The sequence below is a fragment of the Endocarpon pusillum genome (genome assembly GCF_000464535.1).
Source record: "Endocarpon pusillum Z07020 unplaced genomic scaffold C700255, whole genome shotgun sequence".
NCBI lineage: Eukaryota > Fungi > Ascomycota > Eurotiomycetes > Verrucariales > Verrucariaceae > Endocarpon > Endocarpon pusillum.
Genome location: NW_006913513.1, coordinates 112,437 through 140,336, shown reverse-complemented (window position 1 = coordinate 140,336; position 27,900 = coordinate 112,437). Strand labels below are relative to the sequence as shown.

General features: G+C 50.5%; 8 protein-coding genes across 8 annotated transcripts in view; 4 read left to right on the top strand and 4 right to left on the bottom strand.

Annotated features, from left to right (window-relative positions):
• Nucleotides 1–1,656, bottom strand: part of EPUS_04469 (uncharacterized protein) — a gene marked incomplete at both ends in the record, with an annotated part of 2,226 nt that extends 570 nt beyond the window's left edge. The window contains 2 exons of the mRNA XM_007787855.1: nucleotides 86–1,132; nucleotides 1,181–1,656. Coding sequence (XP_007786045.1) covers nucleotides 86–1,132; nucleotides 1,181–1,656 — 1,523 coding nt within the window. The remainder of the gene's footprint in view (nucleotides 1–85; nucleotides 1,133–1,180) is intronic.
• A 916-nt stretch (nucleotides 1,657–2,572) lies between these two features.
• On the top strand, nucleotides 2,573–4,513 carry EPUS_04468 (uncharacterized protein; the record flags this gene model as incomplete). Its single annotated transcript, XM_007787854.1, has 3 exons — nucleotides 2,573–2,705; nucleotides 2,756–3,362; nucleotides 3,421–4,513. 3 exons carry the CDS (start codon nucleotides 2,573–2,575, stop codon nucleotides 4,511–4,513), a joined length of 1,833 nt encoding a protein of 610 aa, XP_007786044.1.
• Nucleotides 4,514–7,198: 2,685 nt separating this feature from the next.
• On the bottom strand, nucleotides 7,199–8,830 carry EPUS_04467 (uncharacterized protein; the record flags this gene model as incomplete). The annotated part of the gene is made up of 1 exon (XM_007787853.1): nucleotides 7,199–8,830. The coding sequence occupies one exon, from the start codon at nucleotides 8,828–8,830 to the stop codon at nucleotides 7,199–7,201; it is 1,632 nt and encodes a 543-aa protein (XP_007786043.1).
• A 749-nt stretch (nucleotides 8,831–9,579) lies between these two features.
• On the top strand, nucleotides 9,580–11,214 carry EPUS_04466 (uncharacterized protein; the record flags this gene model as incomplete). Its single annotated transcript, XM_007787852.1, has 2 exons — nucleotides 9,580–9,718; nucleotides 9,773–11,214. 2 exons carry the CDS (start codon nucleotides 9,580–9,582, stop codon nucleotides 11,212–11,214), a joined length of 1,581 nt encoding a protein of 526 aa, XP_007786042.1.
• A 1,116-nt stretch (nucleotides 11,215–12,330) lies between these two features.
• EPUS_04465 (uncharacterized protein) lies at nucleotides 12,331–14,096 on the bottom strand (the record flags this gene model as incomplete). The annotated part of the gene is made up of 3 exons (XM_007787851.1): nucleotides 12,331–13,530; nucleotides 13,584–13,955; nucleotides 14,001–14,096. 3 exons carry the CDS (start codon nucleotides 14,094–14,096, stop codon nucleotides 12,331–12,333), a joined length of 1,668 nt encoding a protein of 555 aa, XP_007786041.1.
• An 804-nt stretch (nucleotides 14,097–14,900) lies between these two features.
• Nucleotides 14,901–18,626, bottom strand: EPUS_04464 (uncharacterized protein; the record flags this gene model as incomplete). Its single annotated transcript, XM_007787850.1, has 5 exons — nucleotides 14,901–16,051; nucleotides 16,098–17,088; nucleotides 17,144–17,381; nucleotides 17,666–18,114; nucleotides 18,354–18,626. 5 exons carry the CDS (start codon nucleotides 18,624–18,626, stop codon nucleotides 14,901–14,903), a joined length of 3,102 nt encoding a protein of 1,033 aa, XP_007786040.1.
• Nucleotides 18,627–19,967: 1,341 nt separating this feature from the next.
• EPUS_04463 (DNA-directed RNA polymerase III subunit RPC2) lies at nucleotides 19,968–23,701 on the top strand (the record flags this gene model as incomplete). The annotated part of the gene is made up of 2 exons (XM_007787849.1): nucleotides 19,968–20,033; nucleotides 20,084–23,701. The coding sequence occupies 2 exons, from the start codon at nucleotides 19,968–19,970 to the stop codon at nucleotides 23,699–23,701; spliced, it is 3,684 nt and encodes a 1,227-aa protein (XP_007786039.1).
• Nucleotides 23,702–25,624: 1,923 nt separating this feature from the next.
• Nucleotides 25,625–27,097, top strand: EPUS_04462 (uncharacterized protein; the record flags this gene model as incomplete). The annotated part of the gene is made up of 2 exons (XM_007787848.1): nucleotides 25,625–26,630; nucleotides 26,682–27,097. 2 exons carry the CDS (start codon nucleotides 25,625–25,627, stop codon nucleotides 27,095–27,097), a joined length of 1,422 nt encoding a protein of 473 aa, XP_007786038.1.
• Nucleotides 27,098–27,900: the final 803 nt, after the last annotated feature.

Genomic DNA, 27,900 nt, shown 5'->3' with positions numbered 1-27,900 from the left:
CCCTTGGCCCCCACCCCTCTCCCCCAGCGCAGCAGGCGTCTGGATGATAGAATCGAAGCCCCATCTCATCACTCCGTTTACAAACAGACCGAGTAGCAAACCCTGATAGATAAGCGCGGGACGGGTCTGCATTGCCGTTCCCGGCATGAACAGTAGTGCGAGGATGTAGTGATGGATCCTCAACCTCATGCCAGGTAGTAATAACAAAATGAGCAGTCCAGCGAGGAAAGTGATGTACAATTTCAGATAGCGCGGCATCTGGCCCGAGATTCGGATGTAATGGATCTGGGTGATGACGATAGCGAGAATGGAGGTGACTATCACGGCTAGTGCCAAGGGAGCGCCGGGTTGGGCTTTTATGTCATGAGGCGTCAGTCGCTGGATTGGAATCAAAGGGGCGAAGGTATAGTTGTTCAGGGCGCCGATCAAGCAGAACCCTAGGTAGAGCACTGTTTTCTCTATCTGGGCCGTTAGATTGGTAAGGGTCGGCCGTGCGCAGTACCGGTACAGAATCCAGGCTACGAAGGATGCAGGCAGAAGGCGAGAGGCTAGTATGCTGAGGAGTTCACGGAAGTTGGAAGTGTTAGGCGGGTCAGAGACGAAGCCCACGTGCAAGGATAGGATGAAGAACGTGCTGAAGAAGAGGGTGGCTGGGGAGGTGGTGACGAGCCAAAGGAGGATCAGGAAGGTGGCGGTGATGGCGAAGAGAGGCCAGCGGGAGTCGGTGGGACATGAGGATTGGGCGCTGGAAAGGGTTTGGAAGGTATAAGTCCGAGGGAAAGAGGCGGGGAAGCCGATGCTTTGGATGCCGTTGGCGTTACTGGGTTGGAAGTTGTGATGTGTGCCTGTAAGGGTTGCGACACCACATCCACCATTTCCATTAGCGATGACTCCAGCATGGATGGCTGCTTGGCAGATAAAGCTGTCACCACGGTAGACGGGCATGGAATCTGGGTCGTTGGAGTTCGGTCCGCCAATCACAAGACCTTGGTATACAACAGATTGGTTGCCAACAAGATAAGGCTCCAGAAGTTGGACTGCTCTGCAATTGGACGGACAGCGAAATGCGAGATGTGCAGATGAGAATGGTCTGCAGCGGTTTCCATTGAGTCCGCAGCCGTTGCCATTATCCCTTCGTGTTCATCAGTGCCATTTTCAATATCCCAGCGGATCAACCAACCAAAAGCTTGCTCCACACCATATATTTGACGGCTTGCCGTATCCCTCAATGTAAGCCGAAGCTGAATTGTGCTTCAACATCAAAGACCATATCAGTAACCATACGGCGTACGAAGCTATCAACAAGCATATCCGGTGTCTTTGCTTTGGCAGGTATCTGTCCATCAATCGCAGAGGTGCTTCCTGAATCTGGGGATATAAGGGCTTGATGCGCAACTCGCGCGAAGGCTTGGGACCTTTGATCCATTCCGCTGTGGCACGTCCGGCCTTTCTCAGAGGGAGGGGAACCCATTTATATTTGAACGATTGGGCCGACTCGCGCATCCAAATGGGTATTGGAAGTCCATTGTCAGTTGTATCGGAGGCATTGCGAATGTGCAGGGTATGGTCTCGCGATTCGAGGTCGGTATCTTGGTCGGTCAGAGAAGATATGTTGCGTGTAGACTCATTTTCATCATCGCGATACTCGGGGGTCATTTCAGTCGAACCTGCTACGCAGGGTCAGTAGCATGGATGCGAACACGAGTGCGGCAACGTCTAAACTGTTCCCATAAATGGATGTGGCCCCACGATGGTTTGTTGAGACCAAGTCAAATGGAAACAGATATAACACTCCGGAGAAACGCTTTTCATCTACTAGTAGTTGTTTACCAGTGAACAAAAGGCAGGGTCCGAAGCATATTCAGGTAGAGGGATGCCAATGGAGGCTGAGCCTCAAGAAGCCTAATTAGGTAAAGACTTCGTTTCGGGGTTCGGAGACTTGAAGTGGATGGGTCGTCACGCAGTGCTTCCTACCGGCCGAAATTGGGCCGCTGTCAACCTTGCATACTTACTACGTTACATAGTAGCCCACGATGTTGACCCATGGAGCCGCTGCGGTGGAACAGGAACCACAAACACATCTGCAGCAGGACGCAGCCCAGAAACATTAGGGAACTATGGAGCTCTCAGCGTGGAAGCCACTGGGAGACATCTAACCACGTTGACGCGATGATCCTACCATGTCAACTAAGTCCTGCGTACTACCTATGTTTCAGGGTTGAAATCCAACCCCATGTGAGTTACTCGCTCTGCATTACTCGGTGGCCAAGGGCTTGCACCCCTGGCTGTCAAAACTCGATTGCCCGTTCCGGGGGTTGTTCACCCGCTCCCATAACCACCAGTAACTCTAACCTACGGAGTACAAGGCAACGAGTTTGATAGCCGGTGGGATGGATTATCAATCATTGATTCCCCAACTGCGGCTTAGAAATCGATGATGCGGTGGTGTAGTCACAACACACAACGCACAGCCTGTCTCTTTCCCTTCCTCTTCCTTCCTCCAACTTTTCTTCTTCGCGATATCCACGTTGCAGAATACAGATAGATCATAGTCAAAGAGATCTTCCGAACAATGTCGTCTGCTTTGCCCCCTCCCAAAGATCTCTCTCACCACTTCTCCCGCAATGCCAAGAATCGGCAGCCCAGCTCTATAAAGGACTTTTATAAGTACTTCACCATACCAGGCATTGGAAATCTTGCTGGTGGTATGTTGCCAACCACAATGTCTAGAACTTGGAATGCCGACAGATGACAGGCCTTCCCAACAACCATTATTTTCCATACGACACACTTGAAGCATCTGTTGCGCTACCAGATCGATGGAAACCCACGCCGAACGATCCGATAGGTCCTCCCAATGACAGTCTCAAGAAGCTCAAACTCTCCGAAGATGTCAGTGCATCACGAATATTGGTTCCTCACCAGTCTTCTGCCTCCAACATACTCCGCAAGATAGACCTGGATAGTGCATTACAGTATGGAACTGCCCAAGGCTATCCTCCCCTTTACAGCTTCGTTCGACAATTCACTCGAGAAAATCTTCATCCCAACGTCCCGTATAAGGACGGCGTCGAAGTTGTCCTGACTAACGGATCGACAGACGGCTTTTCCAAGTCAATGGAAGCATTCAGCAATATATGGGATGTCGAAAAAGACTCGATCAGAGAGAGAGAAGGCATACTATGCGAAGAGTTTGCATACATGAATGCAATCCAGGCAGCAAGACCGAGAGGTCTGAATGTTGTCCCAGTGGCTGTAGACGATGAAGGCATGTTGGCAACCGGAAAGGACGGGTTGGCGGATGTCCTCGAAAACTGGGACAAGGACACGGGAAAGCGGCCCCATCTGATGTATACGGTGACGTGGGTCCCCTTTATAACTGCAATCTGAGGCCTAGGGGCTCTGCTTACACTTAATCAGTATGGGACAAAATCCAACCTCGGGGCTGCTATCATTGGCTCGCCGCAAAGAAATCTATGCGCTTTGCCAGAAGTATGATATCATTATCATCGAGGACGATCCGTACTGGTACCTTCAATATCCCTCCGCCAATGTCATGTCTCTCAGAGCCCGAGGAACACGCGTTTCTGAGAATCACCCAACCAACACCCAACCCCAGAACTATAATGCCGGTCAGCCAAAACCTACCTCCGGCTATGCCTTTCTCGATTCCCTCGTTCCTAGTTATCTTCACGTGGACACCGACGGGCGTGTTGTTCGTCTCGACACGTTCTCCAAAACCGTTGCCCCTGGCTGCCGACTTGGGTGGATCACTGCTCAGCCGTTGTTCATCGAGAGGCTTCTGCGCATCACTGAGACTTCCACCCAACAACCATCTGGCTTTGTGCAGTCACTGATCGCAGAATTAGTCATAGGCCCACTAAAACCATCTGACGGCGGTCGTGGTGGTGGCAAGGATGGCACGGGATGGAATATGGATGGATGGGTGAGGTGGCTGGAAGGGCTACGTGGCAACTACGAAAGAAGAATGCAGAAGATGTCGTCGATTCTCGAGGATGGCAAGTATACAATTCAGACGTCAATCCGGCAGAGATCGAACCAGGACGGCGCTTTTGATTTACAGGATGAAGAATTTCAGATTGTTTCGAAGGTTCAAATGTATGATTTCACATATCCAATGGCTGGTATGTTCTTGTGGATGCACATCCAATTTCAGACACACCCTCTCTTCAGCAAAGTCGATCATCAACGACTATCAAAGGCATTATGGGTCTATCTAACCACTGAACCGTATCGTGTCCTTGTCGCTCCAGGTCTGATATTCAGCCCTACAGAGCAGCTGAGGGAAGAAAAGGCTTGGCAGTACTTCAGAATCTGCTTTGCTGCTGTCGATGATGACGTACTGGAGAAGCATACTCTTGCTACCGTGGAAGCTTTCAAGGATTTCTGGACAAAGAAGGAGAGTGATATTGACCACATCCTTAATGACGAGGATGTTAGCATCAGAGAAGCCATGGGTAGTCAAGTCGGCCAATTCTGGGGGCCATGTTGACGACTTTTGTACGAGCTCATGATCTGACCCTAAAGAATATTTCTGCTCGAACCTTTTTCTGGCGTGTGTTCACAGTCTGCAGCCGGCTACTAGCGTACTCCTTGCAATCTATTTCAAGGTCATGCTTCTCTGTATCCCCAACTTTCAGCATCTCCGTCCCTCGTAAGAAATTCTGCCATCTTCCGCAGTTACGGGCTCCCCTATCCATCCATTATAGCGAAACGAGGCAACATCAATCATGGCACCTACTGCTCTTCACTTCTATGAGAACAGGAAGCTAGGGTCTCTGTCTTTTTTGCTCCAACATTGCCGACTCAACTTAGTCGAAGGTGAGTCTGACTTCAGCCCTACTTATATCTTCCCTTGCTTCGCAATATGACTTACGGGATTGCCGACATAGCAACTATGGACCCATGTGGCCTCCTCATATCTTCCAGCCTGGTCGGCATCCTCTGATTGCAGGTATGTACTATTCATCACCACATTTTTTTCCTTTATTGATCTGACATGATCGAAGCGTCACTTAGAGAGAATTTCCCTTGACACGAGCTTTGCTTTTCTGATCTAGCTCACTTTCGGTCTGCTGTGTAAGTAGTAGTTTTGATCTCTACCTTGTTGAATGCCTGTACGATCGAGACTCCCCTCTGGTCAGACTTTGAATGTTTAGCTGACAACAGTCTCAGCGTCGAAACATCTTGCTGAACATCCCTTCAAAATGGCGAATCGTTCACCTTGCTTTCAGCTCTCGACTTCTAGAAGGATCAAGTGTGACATGCACAGGGAACCGAACCTCACATCCTGCCATTACTCTGCGGCTACAACTCATAGCCCATAGCTGCTTTGTCCCTCGAATTCGGTTCCTCCGTCAGCGACTTTTCCGGACGAATTATTTCTTCAAGAATAGTTCATTCGTATCTCACTCGAGGATTAATTTTCTCTCAACATCGGTTATCTTTCAGATCGAGGTCTTGCGGTGTCAGAGTAATCAACGCCAAATACATCGTCTCAGGAACTCTTCCGACACGTCACGTTTCCAGAAATCCACTGTCAAAGACGTCCAGATGCCGAGCTTCAGCAAAATATGAGGTTGTATGTGGGGCTGGCTATGGATTCACTCATTCAAATGAATGCTTTTGGTTCCATGGCTAGCTCCGGAGCGGGTTCCGCAGGTCAAGGGGGTTTTTTGGTATGGGGGCTGACTGTGGACTGTCTACAATCTTCCTCCCCTTGTCCATTCTCTAAAGGAAGAAAAGTCCATGGTTAGCTCTGGAGCGGGTTCCGCGGGTCAAGGGGGGTTTTTGGTATGGGGGCTGGCTATGGACTGTCTACCATTTTCCCATCTTGTCTATTCTCCAAACGAAGAAAAGTCCATGGCTAGCTCTGGAGCGGGTTCCGCGGTCGGTAGGGTTCTTGGTTATGGGGCTGGTCATGGATTCCGTCAACCCTTCGTCTCAGTTATTCTCTCTTACATCAAGCAGAGTCCATGGCTAGCTCTGGAGCGGGTTCCGCAGTAATGGGGAGTAAGGTAGCCACAGACTAGATCGAATTCTTACCTCGTTATCCACGCCATGAGGCTCTTAGCCAGCTTAGGCAAAACACAGCACATCTCATCACATAGCGAACATATATCTACGCCGCCAAGCATCATTCGGGTCTGCAATGCCGAGAAGCTTCGACTACCAGGCTTTGCTTAGGAACCAAAAGTTCAACACAGCGTCTTTCATCACACCGTCACGAAGCAGGTGTCTCCCAACTCGAAACAAAAGATGACACGCCTCTTCTCGGTCTCCATTCGATTCCTAGGGATTATCATAGCATTCTGAATTAAGGCTTTTCTTGACGCACAGTCGAAGCAAAGCGCAAGCACCATCGGATCTAATTTCTGAACCTCGTCGTCTCTCCTACTCTTATGAGATATCTTTGACCCGAAATCAAGGATTCGGGATGGAAGCGGGTGTCGCGAGGATTTTCCATCTTTGTTTTTTTGAAGCACAACTGGTGTTGAGTACCTACCTACCTGATCGTGAGCAACTGACATACCTTGAAAGGCATCACGTGAGGCTGTTGGTGATGTTGTGGCATACTTGTGCAGCGCTTGCTTATACGGATTTAGGCGGCTGTTACCACTTTCTCTACGAAGCTAGGGGGTTTCGACCTATGCGGAGCTTTCCTTCAAATCGACGGGATCAAGCACAAGGGAGAATGGTGGTGGTGGCAGGAGTTGAAGGAGGAGATGAGGTGTGATGGGGTTGGACTGCCGGGAAGGGGAGAAATAAGCAAGCTGTGGGAAGATGGACAGCGGGAGATATATGATGGAGTAAGGAGTATAAGATACGGTGTAGGATGTCGAGTCGGACGTTGCGGGAAGAAAGACGCACCATCACTCATCATGAGGCTCGTTGTTCGTGATCCCATTCCAACTCATGATTCATCCTTCATCCAATAAACTATTATAATGCATCCGCACTTAAGGGCTGGACTGTATTCATGCCGTAAACAAATCGCTAGATCCATATCAACATCACAAGTTGCAGTTCCAGTTCCAGTTCAGCTTCAATCTTGACGCCTGCTACCAGATGCTAACTTCCAAACGCCGCGTATAGTCGAATGCATGGCACATGGCTTTCGTGAAAAGCTTACAACGCCCAACAAAACAGCCCCTCCGCCTCAAGACGCATGTAGGGGTCAGAACACATCTTCTGGCCACTCAAATGACTTCCTCCCCTTCGCAGCAGTATTAGCATCAGGACTCCTGGCATAACCCATTGCAAGGAGCGATGGAGCCACTTTTGGACCAGCATCGTCGTTCAAGCCCTCTCCGTCCCCGTTACTCCTAACCGCACTCCAATTGCGCTTTCCCCCCAAAGATCCAGCTTCCCTCCAATCAGAATTCGGTTGCATGTTCTCCAACACCGTTAACACGCCCCTTCCAAGAACTTTGGGTACAGGGGGAATATCCACCTCCGTTATATGCCTTTGTGGCTGGATATCCCGGAAATTCTGCTGCGCATCCAATCTCGCTCTTAATTCGGCGTTTTCGCGTTCTAGCTCACGACGAGATTTCTTCTTGCGCAGATCAGGATTGGCGTTTGAGGTGGCGTTGAAGGTGGTTGTGGAGGTGCGCACGTCAGATGTCTGGTCAATGTTCCGGATTTGGCCTTGCAAGCTTTGAGCGTTGGTTGATATTGATGAAGGGGGGCCAGAAAACCTCTGCCTTTTACTTCCGAACTGCGCGGCGTACGCTTCGTCTGCTTTTCTCTTGCGTTCATTCAGCGTGTTGAGATCCGTGGCGTCGGATTTCTGCGCCGGCCTTTTCTTCTCTCCCTGCTCAGCAGGTGCAACCTCATGGCCAGAGCTGCTGAATAATTTCATCTTCCCAGAAAGAGCCTGGAAGTTGAAGTTGGAGATACTTCTTCTGAGACCACGGCGCTCTTTACGTTTGGTGGTGGTGGGTAGCTCGGACACTGGTTCCCGAGTCTCGTCCAGCGCTTCGCGAACCGGAGTGCAGCTGAACGTAACGTGCTTGACAGCAGGAGTTGGAGGTAGAGGTTTGTCACTCTCGGAGAGCGCTTCTCGGAACCATGAGGAAGCAATGCCAGATGATCGCTCGTTCATGCTACCTTCAATGAATTTAGAGGTACGACTGGTAGGTTTAGTGCTGGTGGAAAGCCTTGGGACATCGTTATTATCTTCATCCACATCATGTTTGTGCTCGTCCTCAGTTTCCCCTTCTGTAGTGTCTTCTTCATTTTCTTCTTCCAGCATCTCGAGCTTTCTGGGACCGCGAGAGGTCTTGGGCCGCTCATTGACATCGCTTGTTGTATTCAACGGTGCGAAGATCTGTCGAGGTGCTCGCTCCCGTGATTGTTTCCGTGGCTGTAGCATTGGACGTGCGGGATTTCGAGGAGGAGGAGATGGAAAAGGCTGTAACTTCGGCCGTGATGGAAAGATGGTACCAGCATCGTTAAACGGGACTTGTAATGGGGGTGCTTCGGGTGATCTCCGACCCCATGCTTCCCGCTCCTCAGCTAGAAAGTTAGGGGTGTCTTCTGAAGCTGGCTGAGCTGAGCGACTCCTCTTGTGAGTCAGTCGTAGAGTGCTGACATGTTCAGGTTCAGAATGTGTATGGCGATGTTTCCGAAGGCTGGGACGTGGCGACAGCTGCAGCTTCCGTACCCGGGACTGAAATTCGAGTCTAGGAGAGTTTGGTGACGATGCAGCAGGACTCTGCATATGATCTTGACACATTACGGGTGAGGATGACGCGGGAACTGGGGGGTTTGCAGCAAACAGAGCAGCCAATTCGGATCTGTTCATCTTGTAAAGAAAATGCACACGACGCTATGTACACAGCTCGCCAAAAAAAAGGCAAACAACAAACACATCCAATACCCAGTTCAGGAGAGTCCAGAGGCCAGAAAGATGGAGGCAAGATTTCAAGAATGGTTAATCTCCACAATGGCATTGTTTACTGTAAGGCCCGATTTGTGCTAGCGTTCCATGCTGGTGGGATGAATGATGATTGATTGACAGGGTGCTGGAGGCCTCCGCAGCCAACTGCCCAAGACACCAAGACATTGAGTCAGGGACTACTACTAACTTAGTTAGTAGTATCTTAATCCAGTGCTGATTATGTAAGTCATTCCCGAGACCCGGAATATCTCGGCATCGTCCGGCATCACCCGCACATGTCAGTCTCGGGGAAGCCCAAGATAGCCTAAGAAGGCCTAAGACTGCCCAAGACTTCCCAAACCATGGCAAGTGTTGATGCTGTATCACATGAAGAATTGGCATGAGATGAGATTGCCATGTCCTCAGCTCTCTTTCAGCTGCCAGGGGCCCAACTGTACAAGATGCATTGGGAGATCCACTTGTCAGTGTCAGTGTCAGTGGCACAGTTCACCTTCCCCCTTATCCTACTCCCACCGAAACTGCGGAGAGCGAAAGGACAAGGGCATGAACGTTGCCGTAGCGTCCATCTAATCCCGACAATACGACTTTGTGGACACCAGTATTCAGGTCTTGAGTTGAGGACTCTGGCTTCGTCATGAATCTCCAACGATAGAATGCGGCCACTGCAGAGGCTGAGAGTTCCAATTCGGAGAGTCGACGCTCTGCCAGCCTCTCGCCGGACGTTTGCGACGGCAGTAGATGCGCCTGCAAATGGACGAGAACGCGTCGTGATACTTGGATCTGGCTGGGCAGGTATGAGACCAGGAAACATCTCATTCCCTTCCTAATCTCTGATCGAATGAGTAGGCTATGTCCTTTCTAAGAGGCTCGATACCCGCAAATTTGCCCCGCTCGTCGTCTCTCCCAGGTCATACTTTGTCTTCACTCCCCTCTTGAACGACGCTGCTGTTGGTACCCTTGAGTTCCGAACAGCACTCGAACCAGTCCGCCGCAAGAACTCAGGCGTCAGCTTCTTACAAGGGTGGGCGGACGACGTCGATTTCGCCGAGAAGACCGTCACAGTCGAACCGAGTGCTCTAGATCCAGATGTGGGTCATGCGCTGACCGGCGAGCGGCAGGGGAACCGCTCCATACAGCCTGAAGGTCGTACCGTACCGACCTTCAAAGTCGGCTATGACAGGCTTATCATCGCTGTGGGCTGCTACAGTCAGACTTTTGGTACCAAGGGTGTCAGAGAGAATGCCATGTTCTTGAAGGATGTCGGAGATGCTCGAAAGATCAGGCGGCGGATCCTGGAGCTGTTTGAGATGGCCGTGCTACCTACCACGAGTGAAAAGGTCAAACAGGACCTGCTACACTTTGCTATCGTAGGAGGTGGCCCTACTGGCATGGAATTTGCTGCTCAACTATGGGACCTTGTCCATCAAGATCTGTGGAAGCTTTACCCTGGCCTCACTGACTATGTCAGGATATCTCTTTACGATGTGGCGCCAAAGGTCCTCCCAATGTTTGATGCCTCTCTTGCCGATTATGCTGTCAGAAACTACAAACGTCAAGGCATTGAGATCAAGACCTCCCATCACGTCGAAGAACTCAGACAAGGCTTTCCCAATCAAGTAACCGACCATCCTGAAGACAGAATGAAAGGCGGGGTCTACACTCTGCGAACCAGGGAAGAGGGAGACATTGGCGTTGGCATGTGCGTATGGAGCACGGGAAATATGATGAATCCCTTTGTCCGAAAAGCTCTAAACACAGTGCACAAATACCCGTCCAAGTCGGCCGAAATAACGACCGGCGAAACCAAGCTTGCAGATCAAAAACAATGGATCATCGAACGAGACGCCAAAAGCGGATCCATCCTTGTTGACGACCGCCTCCGAGTCCAGATCCAAACCCAATACAAGGACCGCGAAGCCTTCATGAAAGATGTCTATTGCCTCGGCGACGTGGCCCGGCTTGCTTCTGGCCCCCTTCCCGCTACCGCGCAAGTCGCCAACCAGCAAGCACTCTGGCTAGCCAAGAGACTCAACAAGGGTGATCTTGACACACAGACTTTCGGTTTCCACAATCTGGGCGTCATGACTTATATTGGCAATGCGAAGGCCCTCTTTCAAGGTGGGTATACCAATCGTGAAGGTAAAGCCAAGGGACTTAAAGGATGGCTGGCGTATTTGCTTTGGCGTGGAGCGTACTTGACCATGACGTTGAGCTGGAGGAACAAGATACTCGTGCCGATGTATTGGATGGTGAATCGTGTTTTTGGCCGGGACATTACGAGGTTTTAGATCTTTTCACGGACGGGGGGCGTTGAGCCCGTTAACCTGGGGTATGGGATTGCAAGAAGACAGCCATTTGGTGGCAGAGCATTTTAAATCAACTTCTCGCATATCTCTCTACCTCCGCCGTCCTTTATCTACCGGCCCAGATATATGTGTTATACCTGCCGTGGAGCAGCAGGCGACGACCTACAATGGCGCCCAATCCCGGGAACCATCTATCCCAGCGTGTGAGACGATCGGTGTTGAAAGAACCAGGCAGACCTCCCTCTTTCATGACCGACATCCCCTCCCCAGACGACCCAGGACATTCCAACAGAAATTTGCAAGCACCATCTCTCCTTCTTCTCTATCCCCACACTCATCCACCCCACCTCCTTAGCATCTTTCTATTTCTTTCTGAGCATCAGCACGATTCTCTCTCCCTTTTCCCCCGATTCACGCTCAAACATCTCGCTTCTAGCGGGCTAACTACACCAACCAACTCCATCGATGATCACCCTCCTATTCGAACAAACAAGACAACCACCACCGGTCCCGTCGATGGGTAGCCATCATGAGATCTTTGGGCCTGAAAAAGCCGAGGATGTATGCCAAGTACTATAAGCAAGGGAGTCCAGCATAGGCAGGGGAACTCGTTTGTGCGAAAAGAAAAGGAAAAAGAAAAAGAAGCAAAGCACACCCCCAAAGCGGGCATGGCAATATTCATTATTCTACGCCGCCTGCCTGCCGGCCCACCCACGCGCTAGGAACTCGGCCCTTACGACTTACGAGCATCAACCATACGAAGCTGTGGACAGATCGGCGGTATCGATCGACCCGTTCCTTACCTCGTCTCATTGTTCTTTGCCCACCGCATTCACGGCGAGTGAGTGGGTGTGTCAGGCGAGGAATCGATGGACGATGGATGGCACAAGGTAGGGATTGAGGAGATCATGCGCAGGCCAGTCAGCAAGCGGCTCTTGCGGCGACATTCAGAAGCACAATTGAGTGGTGATTACTTGGGTCCTATCCGAACCATGTTCATTTCATACTCTATCAGCGGATCCATCAGATAGCACCACACCAAGTCCCGTCCTAGACTAACTAGCCATCAGGGCTTTCAAGTTTCATGCTCCAACTCAATCAAGCGTCTAGCAACTCAAACTCGCGAACCAAGCCGCCCACGCCCTGCACCTCGCTCTCATAATGTGCAGCCAGCTCCTCCACAAACGCCCTCGGCACATTGACCCTCCACCTCTTCTCCTCCGCACCGGCCTCGTCCCCGACCAGCGCCCTTGTTCCTACCCCTCCGCCACTCCCAGCACCAGCACCGCCTTCAGCAGCAGGAACGATCAATCTCAGCCTCTCCAGCTCGGCAATCTCTCTCCCCACCCGATCAGTCACACTCCTCTTCCCGTGCACACCGCGCGGATGTATAGCCCGGAAGAGAGCGACCAAGCGCTCCAAGGTGAAAGGGCGGGCGAGGTTGAGGTTCATTTCCAACCCGGCCCTTCCTGCTCCCGATCTCGCTCGCTTCTTCGGTGTACCGGCTCCCGACGCGCCTTCTCCTGCTGTACCGGGCCCCTCCACACCCGACTTGTGTTTCGAGGGTGATTGGAACAGTTTTCTCCGGTGATAGCTCTTCTTGACTCTGGCGGAGCGGGAGGAGGATGATAAGCGCGAGAAGAGGAGGATGTCGAGTTTGGGAGGCGTGTGGGAGGCGAGGTAGGCGGCGCTTAGGAGGATGGTGGGGAAGAGCGCGAGAAGCGGAGCATTAGATGGCGGAGATTGTATCGTTGGGAGAGGGTTTGGCCTAGGTAGCGCAGTAGATGATGGGATATTAAGTGCGTTATTCTTTGACTCTTCCTGCTTGCGCTGTAGCGCGTCGAACGTGGTAACATTTACGTTCGGTAGCAGCCGGGCTGCCAGAGTCTCCTCACCCGCAGCCTGGAAGAGTGACCTCTGCCTGACGAGCAGTTTCGGGAAATCCCACTGCGCGTTCTTGCCTTTGCCCGGTGGTCGCTCGCCGCTGAGGTAGGGCCAGATGAAGCGTGGCCAGAGGGTTGAGCATGTCTGCTCGAAGTGCGATTGATATAGCGAAGTGGGTGCAACGAGTGATTCGTACACGGTGGTTGCGAATAAGGCGTACCATTTTTGAAGAGTGGGGTGGTCTTGGTTAGCCTCCAGATAGGCTTGGGAAGCGAGTGGAGGCGGCGAGCGGACGACGAGAGATATGGCTTCGGCTCGAGCGTAAGGTGGGAAGTGGAGGTAGGGGATGCCGGCCTTCTGGAGGTGGAGCGGTCGTGGTGTAGTGACAACAAAGATGAGACAGAGCTTGGGCACCTAGTAACCGAACATCAGCACTTCGCTTCGAGCCGATGGCCTTGAGCATGTACAATTTCAGTCAGCCGCGCAAGAGCGGGTAGAGTGTTGGGGCTCAGGCCTCTCTGATGATCAATTCCTTCCAGCACAACGACCAGCTTGTCATCTCTGCCCTGTAGTAGCCTCTGTAAACTCACACAGAGCGCATTCACCGACTCTGTTCGCCTTTCATATGCGTCCTCGGCGCCCTTATCCCCTCCATGGTATACAGCATCGATGCATGCAGTGTGTATTTTGGACAGCAGGTGGCGTAGTGAGAGGCATTCTCGGCTTCTGACAACAGCATGGTTGATCTTGCGGGCGGATAAAACCGCACAGACAGTATGAAGCCGTCCGGTGCCTTGTAAGCCGTAGACAACAAGATTTCGGGGTGAGGGATAGAGGTCCTACAGTCCAGTGAGCTATTAGACCACACTGTACCAATTACCTACACTGTACAAGGCTGTAAGCTGTCGCAATTGAGCCGACCGACACGGGCAGGTGACTTCTAGCGATGATAGTATCTCAGAGGGAAGTGCGATACCCATTCTAGGTGTTTCATGACCCATTCATGCCATTACTACGTACTCACCTACCGCTACTAAGTTAGATGGTGCCAGTGGGACATCTCAACGCGCCAAGCATTTACTGTACTCGTGGACGCGTATCGCGTAACGTGGTTGCATTCAGCTGGGGTGCAAACATTTGAAGTATTTCATGCACGTACGAAAAGACAAAGACTTTGGTGTACAATATGCTTGCATTCTAGGCTAAAGTATGGTACATCTATGATGCCATCAGCCGCAAAGTCAACGCTCGCATCGATGATCAGGACGAGCCAGGTCCGACTCGATGGAGACGATGGCTTGGGGGACCGTCTTGTCGCAAGAACTTCGCTCCACTAGCAAGCTCGACATACGAGTACAAGATGCATCATCATGTGGTTTTGGACTCGCAAGAAGGGGTGAAATGCAGAGGAAAGGAAGTAGTGAACCAAGCAGACAGCCCAATAGGATGCTGCCTTTGATCCGTCCCAGAGAAAACACTGCCAAGCCACAGCTAGTTGCCTATCGTATCAAAGCCTTCGTCTTGTGCAGTTTGGAATGTTGAGGAGCAATTCGTGCTGCGCCGGAAAATATGCCTGAGCAGTTTGGGTATCGTTTTGTTGATCAGATTGTGGTGAGCAAGTGCCCATCTGGGAATGGCTGTTGCTCGGAAGAAAATGTGTGCAAGGGTGAAATTTGCATGCAAGGAAATAATATCGACGGGTGAAGCAAAGGCATCGACCGCGGAAGACTTCGTCGTTACGGACCATAGCATCGTGAGTCATCATGTCGTATCATGGTGGTCAGTCAGATGTAGCCGGGACGAGGCTGGCCACTGCCGTAGGAAGTGTATGGAGTTTCTCCAGCTCGAGCTGAGTCGCCGAAAACGCCGTTCATACCGTCCATGCCGTTGAGACCAGCGTAGCTACCAGCGACGAAGTTGTTCTCCATGCCATCCGGAAAGCCTTGGTTCATGAAACGAGAGGTATTGTTGTTGCCCTGGAACAGTCCATGCTGACCGTAGACCTGAAACTGTCGTCTACCCACAGCATCGTTGGTGTTGCTTTTCGCACGCGCAAACGAGGTAGCAGCCGAGGGTTCGTTTGGCGTCATCTGCCCACTTGACGTACCAGTCAGGCGACCTTGACCATCCGCTCCCATGATCTTGCTAGCGATGCGACGACCATGTGGTGTTTGTTTGATAGCCGGGAGAATGGGACGAATGGTGTCGATCATCCTCATCTTGGTCTCGGGGTCCGCATAGTCCATGGCGGTCTGCACAACGTAGTTGGCAAATGAATCTCGCAACATCCTCTCAATCTCATTCGCGTGCAGCATCTCTTCAATCATCATGCGCTTGCTGTCGACATCAGCGGTGCGGAGACATTTCTCAATGACATTGGAGCTGAACTTTTGCTTCGAGAGAGATGGAATATTACCTGCGAAGCTGAGGCAGAGTGGCTTGGTGAACATGGGTTCGTCAAGATCAAGAATGTATTGTACAACGTAGTTACCGAATGGATCCTGAACGAGGGAAAATGCATTGGAGGTGATTGCTGAGATGAGGCGGGAGCGTTGTTCACCTTTGGCGTGATCAATGCAGCGTTGCAAGACACAGCAGCCATGACGATGAGTACCAACGATGACACAGTGGCGTCCGACAGCGTCGAAGATGAACTGAGAATTCTCGGGGCCCAGTTTGTTGAGGCACTTCTGGATAACATGGTTGCCGTTCAGGTCTTGCACAAGTTCGACAACGCGGTCCTTGAGAGCAAAGACAATAATCTCGATCTGCTCAGTGGTGCTGACATACTCCACCATCTTTTGAAGGGCACGAGTTCCATGTTGGTTGAGTGCAATAGTAACCATGGCTGGTGCTGCCTGACCAATCAATGCCGTACGCTGATCATCCTCGGAATACTCGAGCAATTTCTGGCAAAGATAGTTACCGAAAGGATCTAGATACATTAGCAGAGGCCAAGGTGAATGACTGAACACGCGTACCTGTCATCAGCTCAACCACGTAAGGGCAGGTCTCCATGAAAATCATCATGGTGTTTGCGAGGTTCTTCTCTTCCAGTTTCTTCTGCAAGTAGCGGCACCCATGCTGATCTTTGCACAACTCGTACAACCTACCACGGAAGTTCTCAAGCGGCATGTTGTCGTATCTTGCAGCGTCACTGCCTCCCTGGGGACGACGCTGATGAACGACTCGAGTCTGATTGTCCTGAAGACGACCATAGCCGCTGTAGGTAGGATAACCATTGTAACCACCTGGCACAGTCTGCAACTGATTGGCGGATGGGGTGGAGGTCAGATCATAGGTCTGCATGCCGTACCCATAAGTACTAGCACCCGCGGTAGCGCCATAAGGTACAACGGAAGTTGACATCGCGTTGGAACCGGCCGTGGAAGTCGTCTGCAACCCGAATGGTGCCGCGCTTGCCTGAAGCTGTGATTGCATGTTCTGACCTTTGTCCTCCTTTTTCGTGTCGGCATTGCTCGTTATAAATGGAAGATCTCGGCTTTGACGCTTGCTGGTTACTCCGGTTGGAATGCGTCCCATATTGGCATTGTGGTTGTAGAGTTGCTGATCCGCATAGGCCTTGGAAGGCGTGACGTTGGTTGTTATTGCCGAAGAGTTCCGTAGCGTTGGCACATCATTCGTAGAATAAGATGACTGCAAGGACATAGGACGACCAGCTGAAGGAGTGGTGGAGTTCATGCCGGCATAATCATATCTGCCGGATTCACCAGCACCGAAGGTCATTCCACTCGAATGACGTTGTGGTTTCTGAGAGGTCGAAGCCGCTTGAGACATGCCAAGATCGAGGGTTTGCTCATTAGCAGGGCTGTTGAGAGCTGGACGAAAGATATTAAGACCGGTTTGAGGCATACTTGCATGATTTGGACGAGGTCGAGTGAATGTAGCCCAAGACTCGGGATCGGGAGATCGGGAGTTGGCAAGATCGAGCGCAGCAGAATTTGCAGACAGCTGTCGGAAAAAAAGGTTAACATGAGGTTCCATGAGGGTAATAAAGACAACTTACAATGCCAGAAGTACGATCGCTTCGAAGAGTAGGAAAATTGTCGTCGTTGGGAGTCATTTGCAGGAAACTAGTTGCATTTGGAGAGACAAGAGCACCTTGACTGCCCGCCGACATATGCTGATCATCATTGTCATCAAAGAGAAAGCTCGTAGTATTGAGAGGACCAAGCCCGGAGTTGGTGGGGATGCTGGAACGCTGCTGTGACTTTGTACCGTTGACGGGCATGGAGTAGCGACTGCTACGACGAGGAGTTAGATACATGATGCCGTCAAATAAGAATGAAAAACATGTAGGTGAACGGCGGCTGGGAGGTAGAAGGAGGTGGAGGCAAGGGAAGTATGCAAGGCAAAGTAAGGTACGGCAGGGAAGCTAAGTAAGGTGATCGAAGGAGGTTAAATAGGAAGTGCCAAGGCAGAAGAAAGATCGACGCAGGTAGTGAAGTCGAGATTGACAAAGGTCAGGCACATGTCGATAGAGTTGAATGGTGATTGATGGACAATAGGAGCAGAATAGGTGACTTACGCGGCCGTAGACCGAAAGCCTAAGAGCTCTTCAGGTAGGTAGCCCTCGTCCTCGGAATTGCGTCTAGATCCAGGCATTGATTTGGCTGGTGGTTTCTGGGGCAGGTTACGTGCACTAGCCATGCCAGAAGGTGAAGCAAGCTGCGAGCTAGACTGTGAGAATCGATTGTTCAGACCCGGTGGAGAAGTGATGCTGTTGATGGAAAAGCGATTTGGTCGAGAGAAAGATGACGGGAATCCACTATCTGAATAGTCAGGTGGAGTTGTAGGCTCACTGACTGGGCCACCGGTTAACTTGATTCCGCTGAACCCTCTGGAGAGTTGGTCCAAGTCAGAAGTGTTGTTACTCTGCTGCAGACGTTGCTCCTGGAGGTCAAGAAGTTTCATCTGAGCCTCGAATTTGCGTTTCTGCTCCCGAACTTGCTCTATCTGCTGACGCTTCTTGTCGAACTACATGAAAATTAGCATCAGCGCAGAGACTGAAAGTGAGTTGCATTGAATTTTGAAAAAAATCAAGGGTTGACGTGTGCGGCCTTTGTGGATTGTTTAGGCTCAGGAAACACCGTGAGTTGCGGTGACAACAGCCCATGCAGTCTAGGCCGGTAAAGTAGGGATCCCATTACTGAAGACCACAAGAAGACGGAAAATTCCGCTTTTAGAATAAATGGGATGAAGCGAGCGCCACGCACCGAAGCTGTGAAATGCGGTTTCACCATCTGTGAGTTTTGTCCACCCAAACTCGACAAGGACGACATCTTGCTTGAATCCGTTGTGAAGCGGCGTTGGAGGCTTCCTCTTACATCGCTTGACGTCGAAGTCGAAGGCTGAAAGGGAGAAAAGAACGAATTCTGGCCTCGTGGAGGAGAGGCATATCCAGAGAAGGGCACCTCGTCATTGGGACTTTTAGGATTGGGGAAGCGCAGCTCCCCCATGCGTTCGCTGAGTCCATTCGTGAACGCCATCATGGGTTCTCTGAGCAAGAAAAGTCAGTAAGAAATCATCATGTCAAGAAGAGATGTGTTGGATATGTGCATGCAGATCGCTTTGGTGGGGCTACCAGCATGGTGAGCACGGGACACATGGAAGCCTGGTGGCCGTTGCCCATGCTCCAGGATGCCCGTTCGAGTTGATGAGAGGAGAGAGCATACCTGTTCAGCAAGCAGTCATAGACTCCGCTGCAGATCGGCTGCGGTAGATGTCCCGATCTCCGGTCTGGCGCAATGCAACTGGGCTGGAAATTGTCCCTAAAGGGTCAAAGTGTACAAAGAGAAGATCACGCAAGAAGATGCAGAACAAGTCTAGATGTCTGAAGATGTGACAAGAAGCTATACACAGAGATCGAAGTGTGCAAATCCAAAGAAAACGACATAGTGGTTTACAAGAATCGTGTTTGGACTGCTGTACAGTGAAGGAGGAGGTTGCAGGAGAGCCAAACGTTGCTGGAGGGTGGAGCTAACCCCAAGTGCCAAGTCAGTCCAGCATTTGACAGAGCCGGCAGCAAGACTACCGCCAAAGCCCACTTTCTCTGTCTGACTTATGCACAAAGGAAGACGCAATGATCCAATGGCAAGATGTTGTTGCAAACTCGACGTGATCGGGAGGGTGTGGGGGAGCTCTTGCCCCTACACAGTACTGGGGCGGTGAGATGGCCAAAGGGGGTTGGATGATGCTCTAGTCCAAAGGCAGGTCTACGGGGATCCCTAGTTGAAGATTTTCTTCTTTCAAGGGTAGATCTGGCCTGAATCTGTTCATACATATTCGGATCTGGTAGGCAGTTTCAATACAAGTGGATGGTAGTGCCTCCTTAAGCTCAAAGGGCCCTTGCCAGCCGCGGGAAGATGGGGCAAGGAAGCAGATACCCGTGCACCGATGGATTTTGGACCCCAATACTCCGTATTTGTAAATTGATAAGTTAATGCTTCACGAACGGTTGAGTCACTCCAGCCTAGCCCCTAGCCTAATTCGCCCTGACCTACGTAGTAAGCGGCCTCTAATTATCGCAGTTACTAGTGTAGACCTAAGCAGCACTAGTGTGCCTAAGAACCCCCGCTTTCATCTCGCTTGGCTCAATTCTCGGCATAATTCTCGGCATAATTCTTGGCAGTAATTTTTTGTTCGTGTTCCTAGAAAGCAATATCTATCCAGGTGAAGCGGAATAGAGACTTCTTGATGAGCGTACCACTGGACATGTTTATGAGGAAATGGAGTCTAAGCTGACAGGCAATGCCCCAAGATAATGCAATGGGTAGGCGCTAGTCGGAGGCACGTCATCTCTGGAAGGATCCTACTTTACAAGTGGCGCCATGCCTCCGAGAAAGAGGCAAGATGGCCCTATTGAAGTGCAGAAGCAGCCAAAGCAAGCTGCTACAGTAAGATAAAGCCTGTTATGTTTGCGCACATCCGGTTCTAACCCTCCTAGAAATTCCCAGTCACGAAAGGGAAGACGATACAATCAATGCACACAGAAGTAGCGGGCAAGGCAGAAACATCGAAGATCAAGACAGCACCTCCGGACGTACACACCAAGTCAGAGGATAGCAGAAAAAGATCTACTGAACATCATCAATCCGATGGTTTTGGAGCCCTTCTAGAACCCTTCTACTATGACAAATCTCTCACTGCCCCAATCGATTGTGCCAAGGACAAATGGAATCTCTTGCCTGCCTTCCTCAAGGTCAAGGGTCTGGTGAAGCAACATATCGATTCCTTTAATCATTTCGTAGATGTTGAGTTGCAGAAGATCATCGATGCTGATCCGTGGATTATGAGCGATGTCGATCCTTCCTTTTACATCAAATATCAGAAGATCTATGTCGGCAGACCATGCCGGATTGACGAAGCTCAATACCAGGACGATAAAAGCTTCAAAGACGACTCTTCTGTGACACCGAATGAATGCCGCCTCCGGGACATGACTTATGCGGCACCCATATTGGTTGACTTTATCTACACCAAAGGCAGAAATGTCTATAAGCGCAAAGGGCTCTCTATAGGCCGGATGCCCATCATGCTGCGTAGCTCGAAATGTGTTCTTGCCAACAGAAGCGAAATTGAAATGTGCGCTATGGATGAATGCCCTCTGGATCCAGGTGGGTACTTTATTGTTAACGGAACGGAAAAAGTTATTCTTGTACAAGAACAACTCAGTAAGAACCGGGTCATTGTGGAAGCGGATACTCGAAAAGGCTTGATTTCAGCTTCTGTGACAAGTTCAACTCACGAACGAAAATCTAAGAGCTACGTCGTCCTTAAGAAAGATCGACTCTACGTGAAGCACAATATCTTGAATGAGGACGTTCCAATAGCCGTCTTGCTCAAGGCGATGGGGGTCACATCTGACCATGAGATGTTATTGCTTGTGGCGGGTGCGGGTAGTGCTCTTCAGGATGACTTTGCCATCAACTTCGAGGAGACGATTAGTCTAGGCATCTACACACAACAGCAAGCCTTAGAGTACATTGGAGCTCGTATCAAGATCACTAGGAAGCCTACCGCTTTTGGCATGTCCAGACGTAACCACGTACAGGAAGCTTTGGAGGCGGTCGGCTCGGTGATCATCGCTCATGTACCCATCGAGAACCTCAACTTTCGGCCCAAGGCACTCTATGTGGCACACATGGCGAGACGTGTCCTGATGGCAAAACACAACCCTAACCTTATTGATGATCGAGATTACGTCGGTAACAAAAGGCTCGAATTAGCCGGACAGCTGCTATCCTTGCTCTTTGAGGATTTGTTCAAGAAATACAATTATGACATCAAGCTCAATGTTGACAAGGTGCTGCGGAAAAATGCCCGGACGGAGCTCTTCGATGCGGCGCCTATCATGTCTGGTCATGCCAATCATATTACCCAGGGGATGAATCGAGCCATCGCAACTGGCAATTGGAACCTCAAGCGCTTTAGGATGGATCGAGCAGGTGTCACCCATGTCCTTAGTCGTCTAAGCTACATAGCAGCTCTGGGAATGATGACAAGAGTTACGAGTCAATTTGAGAAGACCAGGAAGATTAGCGGGCCGAGGGCTCTACAGCCATCTTCATTTGGCATGTTATGTCCAGCCGATACCCCAGAGGGAGAATCGTGTGGTTTGGTCAAAAATCTCGCTTTGTTGACTCACATCACGACGGACGATGAAGAAGGTCCTGTTCGCCAACTCGTCTTCATGTTGGGTGCTGAAGACGTTCTTACCGTGGGTGGAGGACAGCTCTACCAGAAGGGGTCATATGTCATCTTCACCAACGGGACACCAATAGCGGTAACACGGCATCCTAAGCAGTTTCTTTTGGCCTTCCGTCGACTTAGACGATCTGGACGGGTCTCAGAATTCGTCAGTATTTTCATCAACCATCATCACTCTGCTGTATATATCGCCACAGATGAGGGACGAATATGCCGTCCGCTTATTGTCGTGGAAAATGGACACTCGAAGTGCACCAAGCGATACCTGAAATCCCTTCGCCGAGGGACAATGGACTTCGATGACTTTCTCGCTCGAGGTATTGTGGAGTATGTGGATGTGAATGAGGAGAACGACTCGAATATTGCAATGTACGAGTCTGATATCAATTCAACAACTACTCATCTTGAGATCGAACCTTTCACAATTCTAGGCGCTGTGGCTGGTCTGATACCGTATCCACACCATAATCAGTCTCCCCGAAACACCTATCAATGTGCTATGGGTAAGCAAGCCATTGGTGCAATCGCAAACAACCAATTTCACCGTATAGACACGCTCTTGTATCTCATGGTCTATCCACAAAAGCCATTGGTCAAGACCCGCACCATCGAGCTCATCAAATATGACAAGCTTCCCGCTGGTCAGAATGCTGTGGTTGCTGTCATGTCATACTCCGGCTATGACATTGAAGATGCCCTTGTGCTGAACAAAGCCTCGGTTGATCGTGGCTTTGGCAGGTGTCAGGTTCTGCGAAAATATATGACACAACTCAAGATCTATGCGAACAATTCCAAAGATATGATTCAAGGCGTGGAAAGGCAGAACGACGCACCAATCAAGAAGCATGCCGCTCTAGATGAAGATGGAATTGTCCATGTGGGGGATAAACTTTCTGTAGGCGAAGTTTGGGTCAACAAAGCAGTTCCCGAAAACCCGAACGCCAACCGACTTGAAAATGGCTCTGATCCCGGTTCTCACCTTTTCGTGCCACAACCCCAACTCTACCGCCTACCAGATCCGAGCTATGTTGACAAGGTCATGATCTCGGAAACAGAAAATGGTAATCAGCTCATTAAATGTCAGACCAGGCAAACAAGAGCACCCGAGGTTGGCGACAAGTTCTCCAGTAGACATGGGCAAAAGGGAGTTGTCGGCATAATCGCCGAGCAGGCTGACATGCCTTTCACTGATGAAGGGATTGTCCCGGATGTCATCATGAACCCCCATGGCTTTCCATCCCGCATGACAGTTGGCAAGATGCTGGAACTAGTATCGGGCAAGGCGGGAGTACTGAATGGCAATTTTGAGTACGGTACTGCGTTCGGCGGCTCAAGGCTTGAAGACATGTCCGCTGCCTTGGTTGATCACGGCTTCAACTACAGCGGCAAGGACTACATGACTTCTGGTATCACAGGAGAACCGATGCCAGCATATGTCTTCACTGGACCTATCTACTATCAGAAACTTAAGCATATGGTACAAGACAAGATGCACTCTCGAGCTCGTGGACCTCGCGCCATTCTAACACGTCAGCCCACCGAAGGTCGATCCCGAGATGGAGGCCTACGGCTCGGTGAGATGGAACGAGATTGTCTGATTGCGTATGGTGCCAGTCAACTCCTCCTCGAGCGTCTCATGTTGAGCAGTGACAAACATGAGGTGGACATCTGCGAGGAATGTGGCTTTATGGGTTACAGCGGTTGGTGTCAACGATGCAAGAGCAGCGGGGCTATTGTCAGGATGGTCATTCCCTATGCTGCCAAACTCCTTGTGCAAGAGCTCTTCAGCATGAATATTATGACCAGGTTGAGACTGGAGGATGAATTTCCGGCAGCGAAAAGTGGAATGCGGTGATGGTGTTGAATTGTGGGATGCCGAAGGGTGTTGAAGAGCGGAAGACATGGCGACGGCGTTCCTCATCGCATTTAGAGGAGTCAGTGCATGCATCATACCACAGAATAATATTTGAGCAGATGAGCAGATGACTTGTGTACCTACGTGATCAAATAGCATTTGACTGAGCTGCCGAGGACCTGGAAGCATTCTAGTACCAATTGCCCTACACGGAGCAGGGCTGTTTTTGGGAACGAGATACGAAAGATGCCGCATCTCGGGCCGTAGATGCGGATCAGACTAACTTATCGATGCGAGCTTATCAAAAATGGTTTAGACGAAAGACAAAAGCCTTCCGTCAAACTTGGACTACGTAAAAGCACCCCAACGGATTCCCAAAGTCAACGCCATCATACCAGCGAATCACCCACAGACCACAGTTTATTTCTTCTTCCCATGACATCCAGCAGCCTTGCTTCACATGCAAAGCATCTGATCCTCGTCCCAGTCCCGACCCTCGGTGTCATTATCTTTCCTCTTTGCGAGCACGGTTCACCCATCCACAAGACGCAGCCATCGAGTGCGGCATGACCTTCTCTCCTCCAGCAGTTTCGGTTTTGGTGCCCTGCCTGATCAAAAAGATTCACAAGCCTCAGAGAACCTAGAAATTGCTTGCAACCTTGCGCAATGCCGAGGAGGCGGTGAGTGCCTGACGTTGTCCACATAGAGCGCTGAGCGGGAACGCGCCTGGCAAAGAGTAATCGATTAGATCTTCTCCTACGTCTTCTGTTTGATCCGCTAGGGAGATCTCGGCTGTGCACTGTGGCGAGGCTATCACTTTCAGCAGCTGTAGCTGATTAAGATGCATACTGGGGGGTTAGCAGTTTACGTACTAACTAGGACGGTACCAGGCATAATTAACGTCACTTGCGCGCTAGTAACAGTTTACCACAACGCTTCCTTTTCACCCCCCAATGTTATGACCTCGTTGTCGCTATTATGCGCCGATTTGTTAACTCTACGCGTTATTGTACTGAGTTTATCTCATTCTACGCCAACAGTCTATCTTCTAGAGCTACTTGAGTCAATGCCAGCAAGGTGCCACAGGTGCCAGGCAGAGAATACACTAGTCCTAATCGAGCAATTCTGTGACGTTATATCTTCATGTTACAAGCTAATACTAGCGTATAAATGGCATCAATAAACCTCCTACCGTAGTAGTAGACGAGATGTAGAACGAGAAGCAGATTCGTCTAAGACATACAGGATGAGTGCAGAGTACGGTGTAGAATGTACATGATCAGTCACAGCCTGGATTGGCCGATGAAAACACAGTAACCTGCTTGTAGGACCCCGTGGACCGGTCTTTTTCCGAAGCTGAGAACGTGGAGCTGGGTGGAATTGTCAGGCGAAAAGAGTTGAGGAGCCCACCTGCGACTTCCCTAACCAAGCTAACTAGAGCGCAGTTTAGAGCACTCTTACTACGTAAATGTGCGACTAGTACCACGTATGTAGTACGTAGCAATCAGCTAGCGCATGTCAACCATCTTAACCAGGAATTAAAGTTTGGTGCCTTGCCTTTATGGCCCCTTCATTTTTTTCTCCTGCTGCTTTTTGTTCCCACCAAAAAGCTCACCTTGCAGGCGTCAACACTCAAGCATATTTTTGTGGGTCTTTGAGGACTACAAAACGCCCTCTACCTTTCCTCAGCCTCTTTGAGTTTTCTCCTCTTCAATTGGCCTAAAAATCACTTTCAATAACGTGCCAATTGTACAGCAAGGATCACAGTCCTCAACACAACTGCTCCTCACCAAAATCAACCATACTCAAACAAGCCACCAAAACGACCCTCTAAACTTCTAATATCTCCGTAGTCGGATATCGACCCAGCACCACAGACAAAACGAGTGCCCCATTCCCTCAAGGAGCTCACGTTTCCCAACCATGTCCACCACAGCACCATCGCCAGGAGCGGTCCTGCACCGAGTTCCCGCCTCGACAACGTCCAGCAGTGTTGCTTCTTCGGCCAACATCTCGCCATCAGACACTCCTAAGGCTTCTGGCTCGTCCACATCGCTCTCCTCTCTTGCTTCGGAAGAAGTCGGAACCTCCAGCAAACTCGTCGACACCCTTGGCAATCCCTTCTCCATACCGGACTATACTATCGGTGATATCCACAAAGCTATTCCAAAGCATTGCTTTGAGCGATCAGGACTTCGAGGACTTGGCTATGTTGCTCGGGATATCGTCTCGCTGGGGGTGACCTTCTATCTCACCAACAAGTTCGTCACACCTGAATATGTCCCTTCAACAGCAGCAAGAGCAGGCCTCTGGGCACTGTACACCTTCGTGCAGGGTCTGTTCGCAACTGGCTTGTGGGTTCTTGCTCATGAGTGTGGCCATCAATCGTTCTCGCCCAGCAAGACACTCAATGATACTGTTGGCTGGATCTGCCACTCCGCTCTTCTGGTTCCCTACTTCTCGTGGAAGATCTCCCATGGTAAGCACCACAAAGCAACCGGTAACATGGAGCGAGACATGGTTTTTGTGCCGAAGGCGAAGGAGGTTTATGCGTCGAGGTATGGTTACATGCTCCATGAGTTATCCGAGCTGGCTGAGGAGACACCGATTGCCACGGCCTTTCATCTCTTCTATCAACAACTAGGCGGCTGGCCCGCTTATCTCATTACCAATGTCACTGGCCACAATCACCACGAGCGACAGAGTGAGGGCCGTGGCAAAGGCAAGGCCAATGGCTTTGGAGGAGGTGTCAACCACTTCAACATGTCTAGCCCGTTGTATGAATCCAAGGATGCGAAATTGATTTTGCTGTCGGATCTCGGTGTCCTTTTGGCTGGCAGCATCATCTTTGCGCTTAGCCAGAAATTCGGCTGGACGAATATGCTCGTTTGGTATTTTCTTCCATACCTCTGGGTCAACCACTGGCTTGGTAAGCAACACCGTTACATGTTTGACGAGTTTTGGAATTGACCCCTATCAGTTGCCATCACTCTCCTTCAACACACCGATCCTACCCTACCTCATTACACACCAACAGCTTGGACCTACACTCGAGGTGCTGCTGCAACAATCGATCGGGAATTTGGATTCATCGGTCGAACCCTCTTTCACGGCATCATTGAGACCCATGTCCTTCACCACTATGTTAGCACGATCCCGTTTTACCACGCTGATGAAGCAACCGAGGCGATCAAGGCCGTTATGGGGCAGCACTATCGGAGCGATACAAGGGGTGGCAGCCTCGGCTTCGTGAAGAGCATATGGACAACTATACGTACTTGTCAGTGGGTGGAGCCCAACGAAGGTGCACAAGGCGAGGAAGCAGGTGTGTTGTTCTTCCGGAACCGCAATGGCGTGGGAATTCCACCAGCAAAGACATCCGCTACGACACAATAGATGTCAACGCCTGAAGTTGTATCTTCATCCTATGATATCAGCTATGATATGGCATGTTACAAACGATGAGTCTTCCGGGAGGCAGGAAGTGGAGTGTCTGGTTTGGGCGTTAGTTGACCTGGCGGAGCCTATATTACAGAGCTCTCTGTTTTTTCCCTTTTCCTACACTCGTTCTCCCTGCATACAAACTGCTATCGAAAGAATAGTCTTCCTTGACTATGATAGACAGCTAGCGTGATTATGTGATAGGCAGATAGACAGCGGTATCGAATCGATAGGAAGTTATGACAGAAAGTTTACAGAAAACGGCTCGTTTATGTGAAGTTGGGAAGCCGGGATGCTGGCCGAAATCGCGCAGAGGGTCAGGTTCACCACACCGGAGGACTTTCGGACCAAAACCCCAATCTTCCTCCTTCTAGGCCATATACTTTCATGCCATACTTTCATCACATCGAGAGTTGCATTCTTACCACGTATGCTGATACTCGTACCACTTCAGCTCTCTAAGGAAAATGGTTCGTTCACCATACAATTCGCGTCGCAGCTATGCATATTTGAAGTCCCTGAACCTTTGCCTAATGAATATCCCTCCAACCATGAAATCTGTCCCACCAACCAACAAGCCACCCCGAGGTTGTACCGGTTGGCGATAACTCGTTGGATTTAATGCTGCATGAGATGCAAATCATGCTGCTCTCCAGTGCTCTTTTGGGACTATGGTCTCGTCTATGAGGTAGCAGGGCTACTGCTTTGTCTTGAAGAAACGAGACACGTGGGAAATATCTCAGGTGTGCAGAGCATAG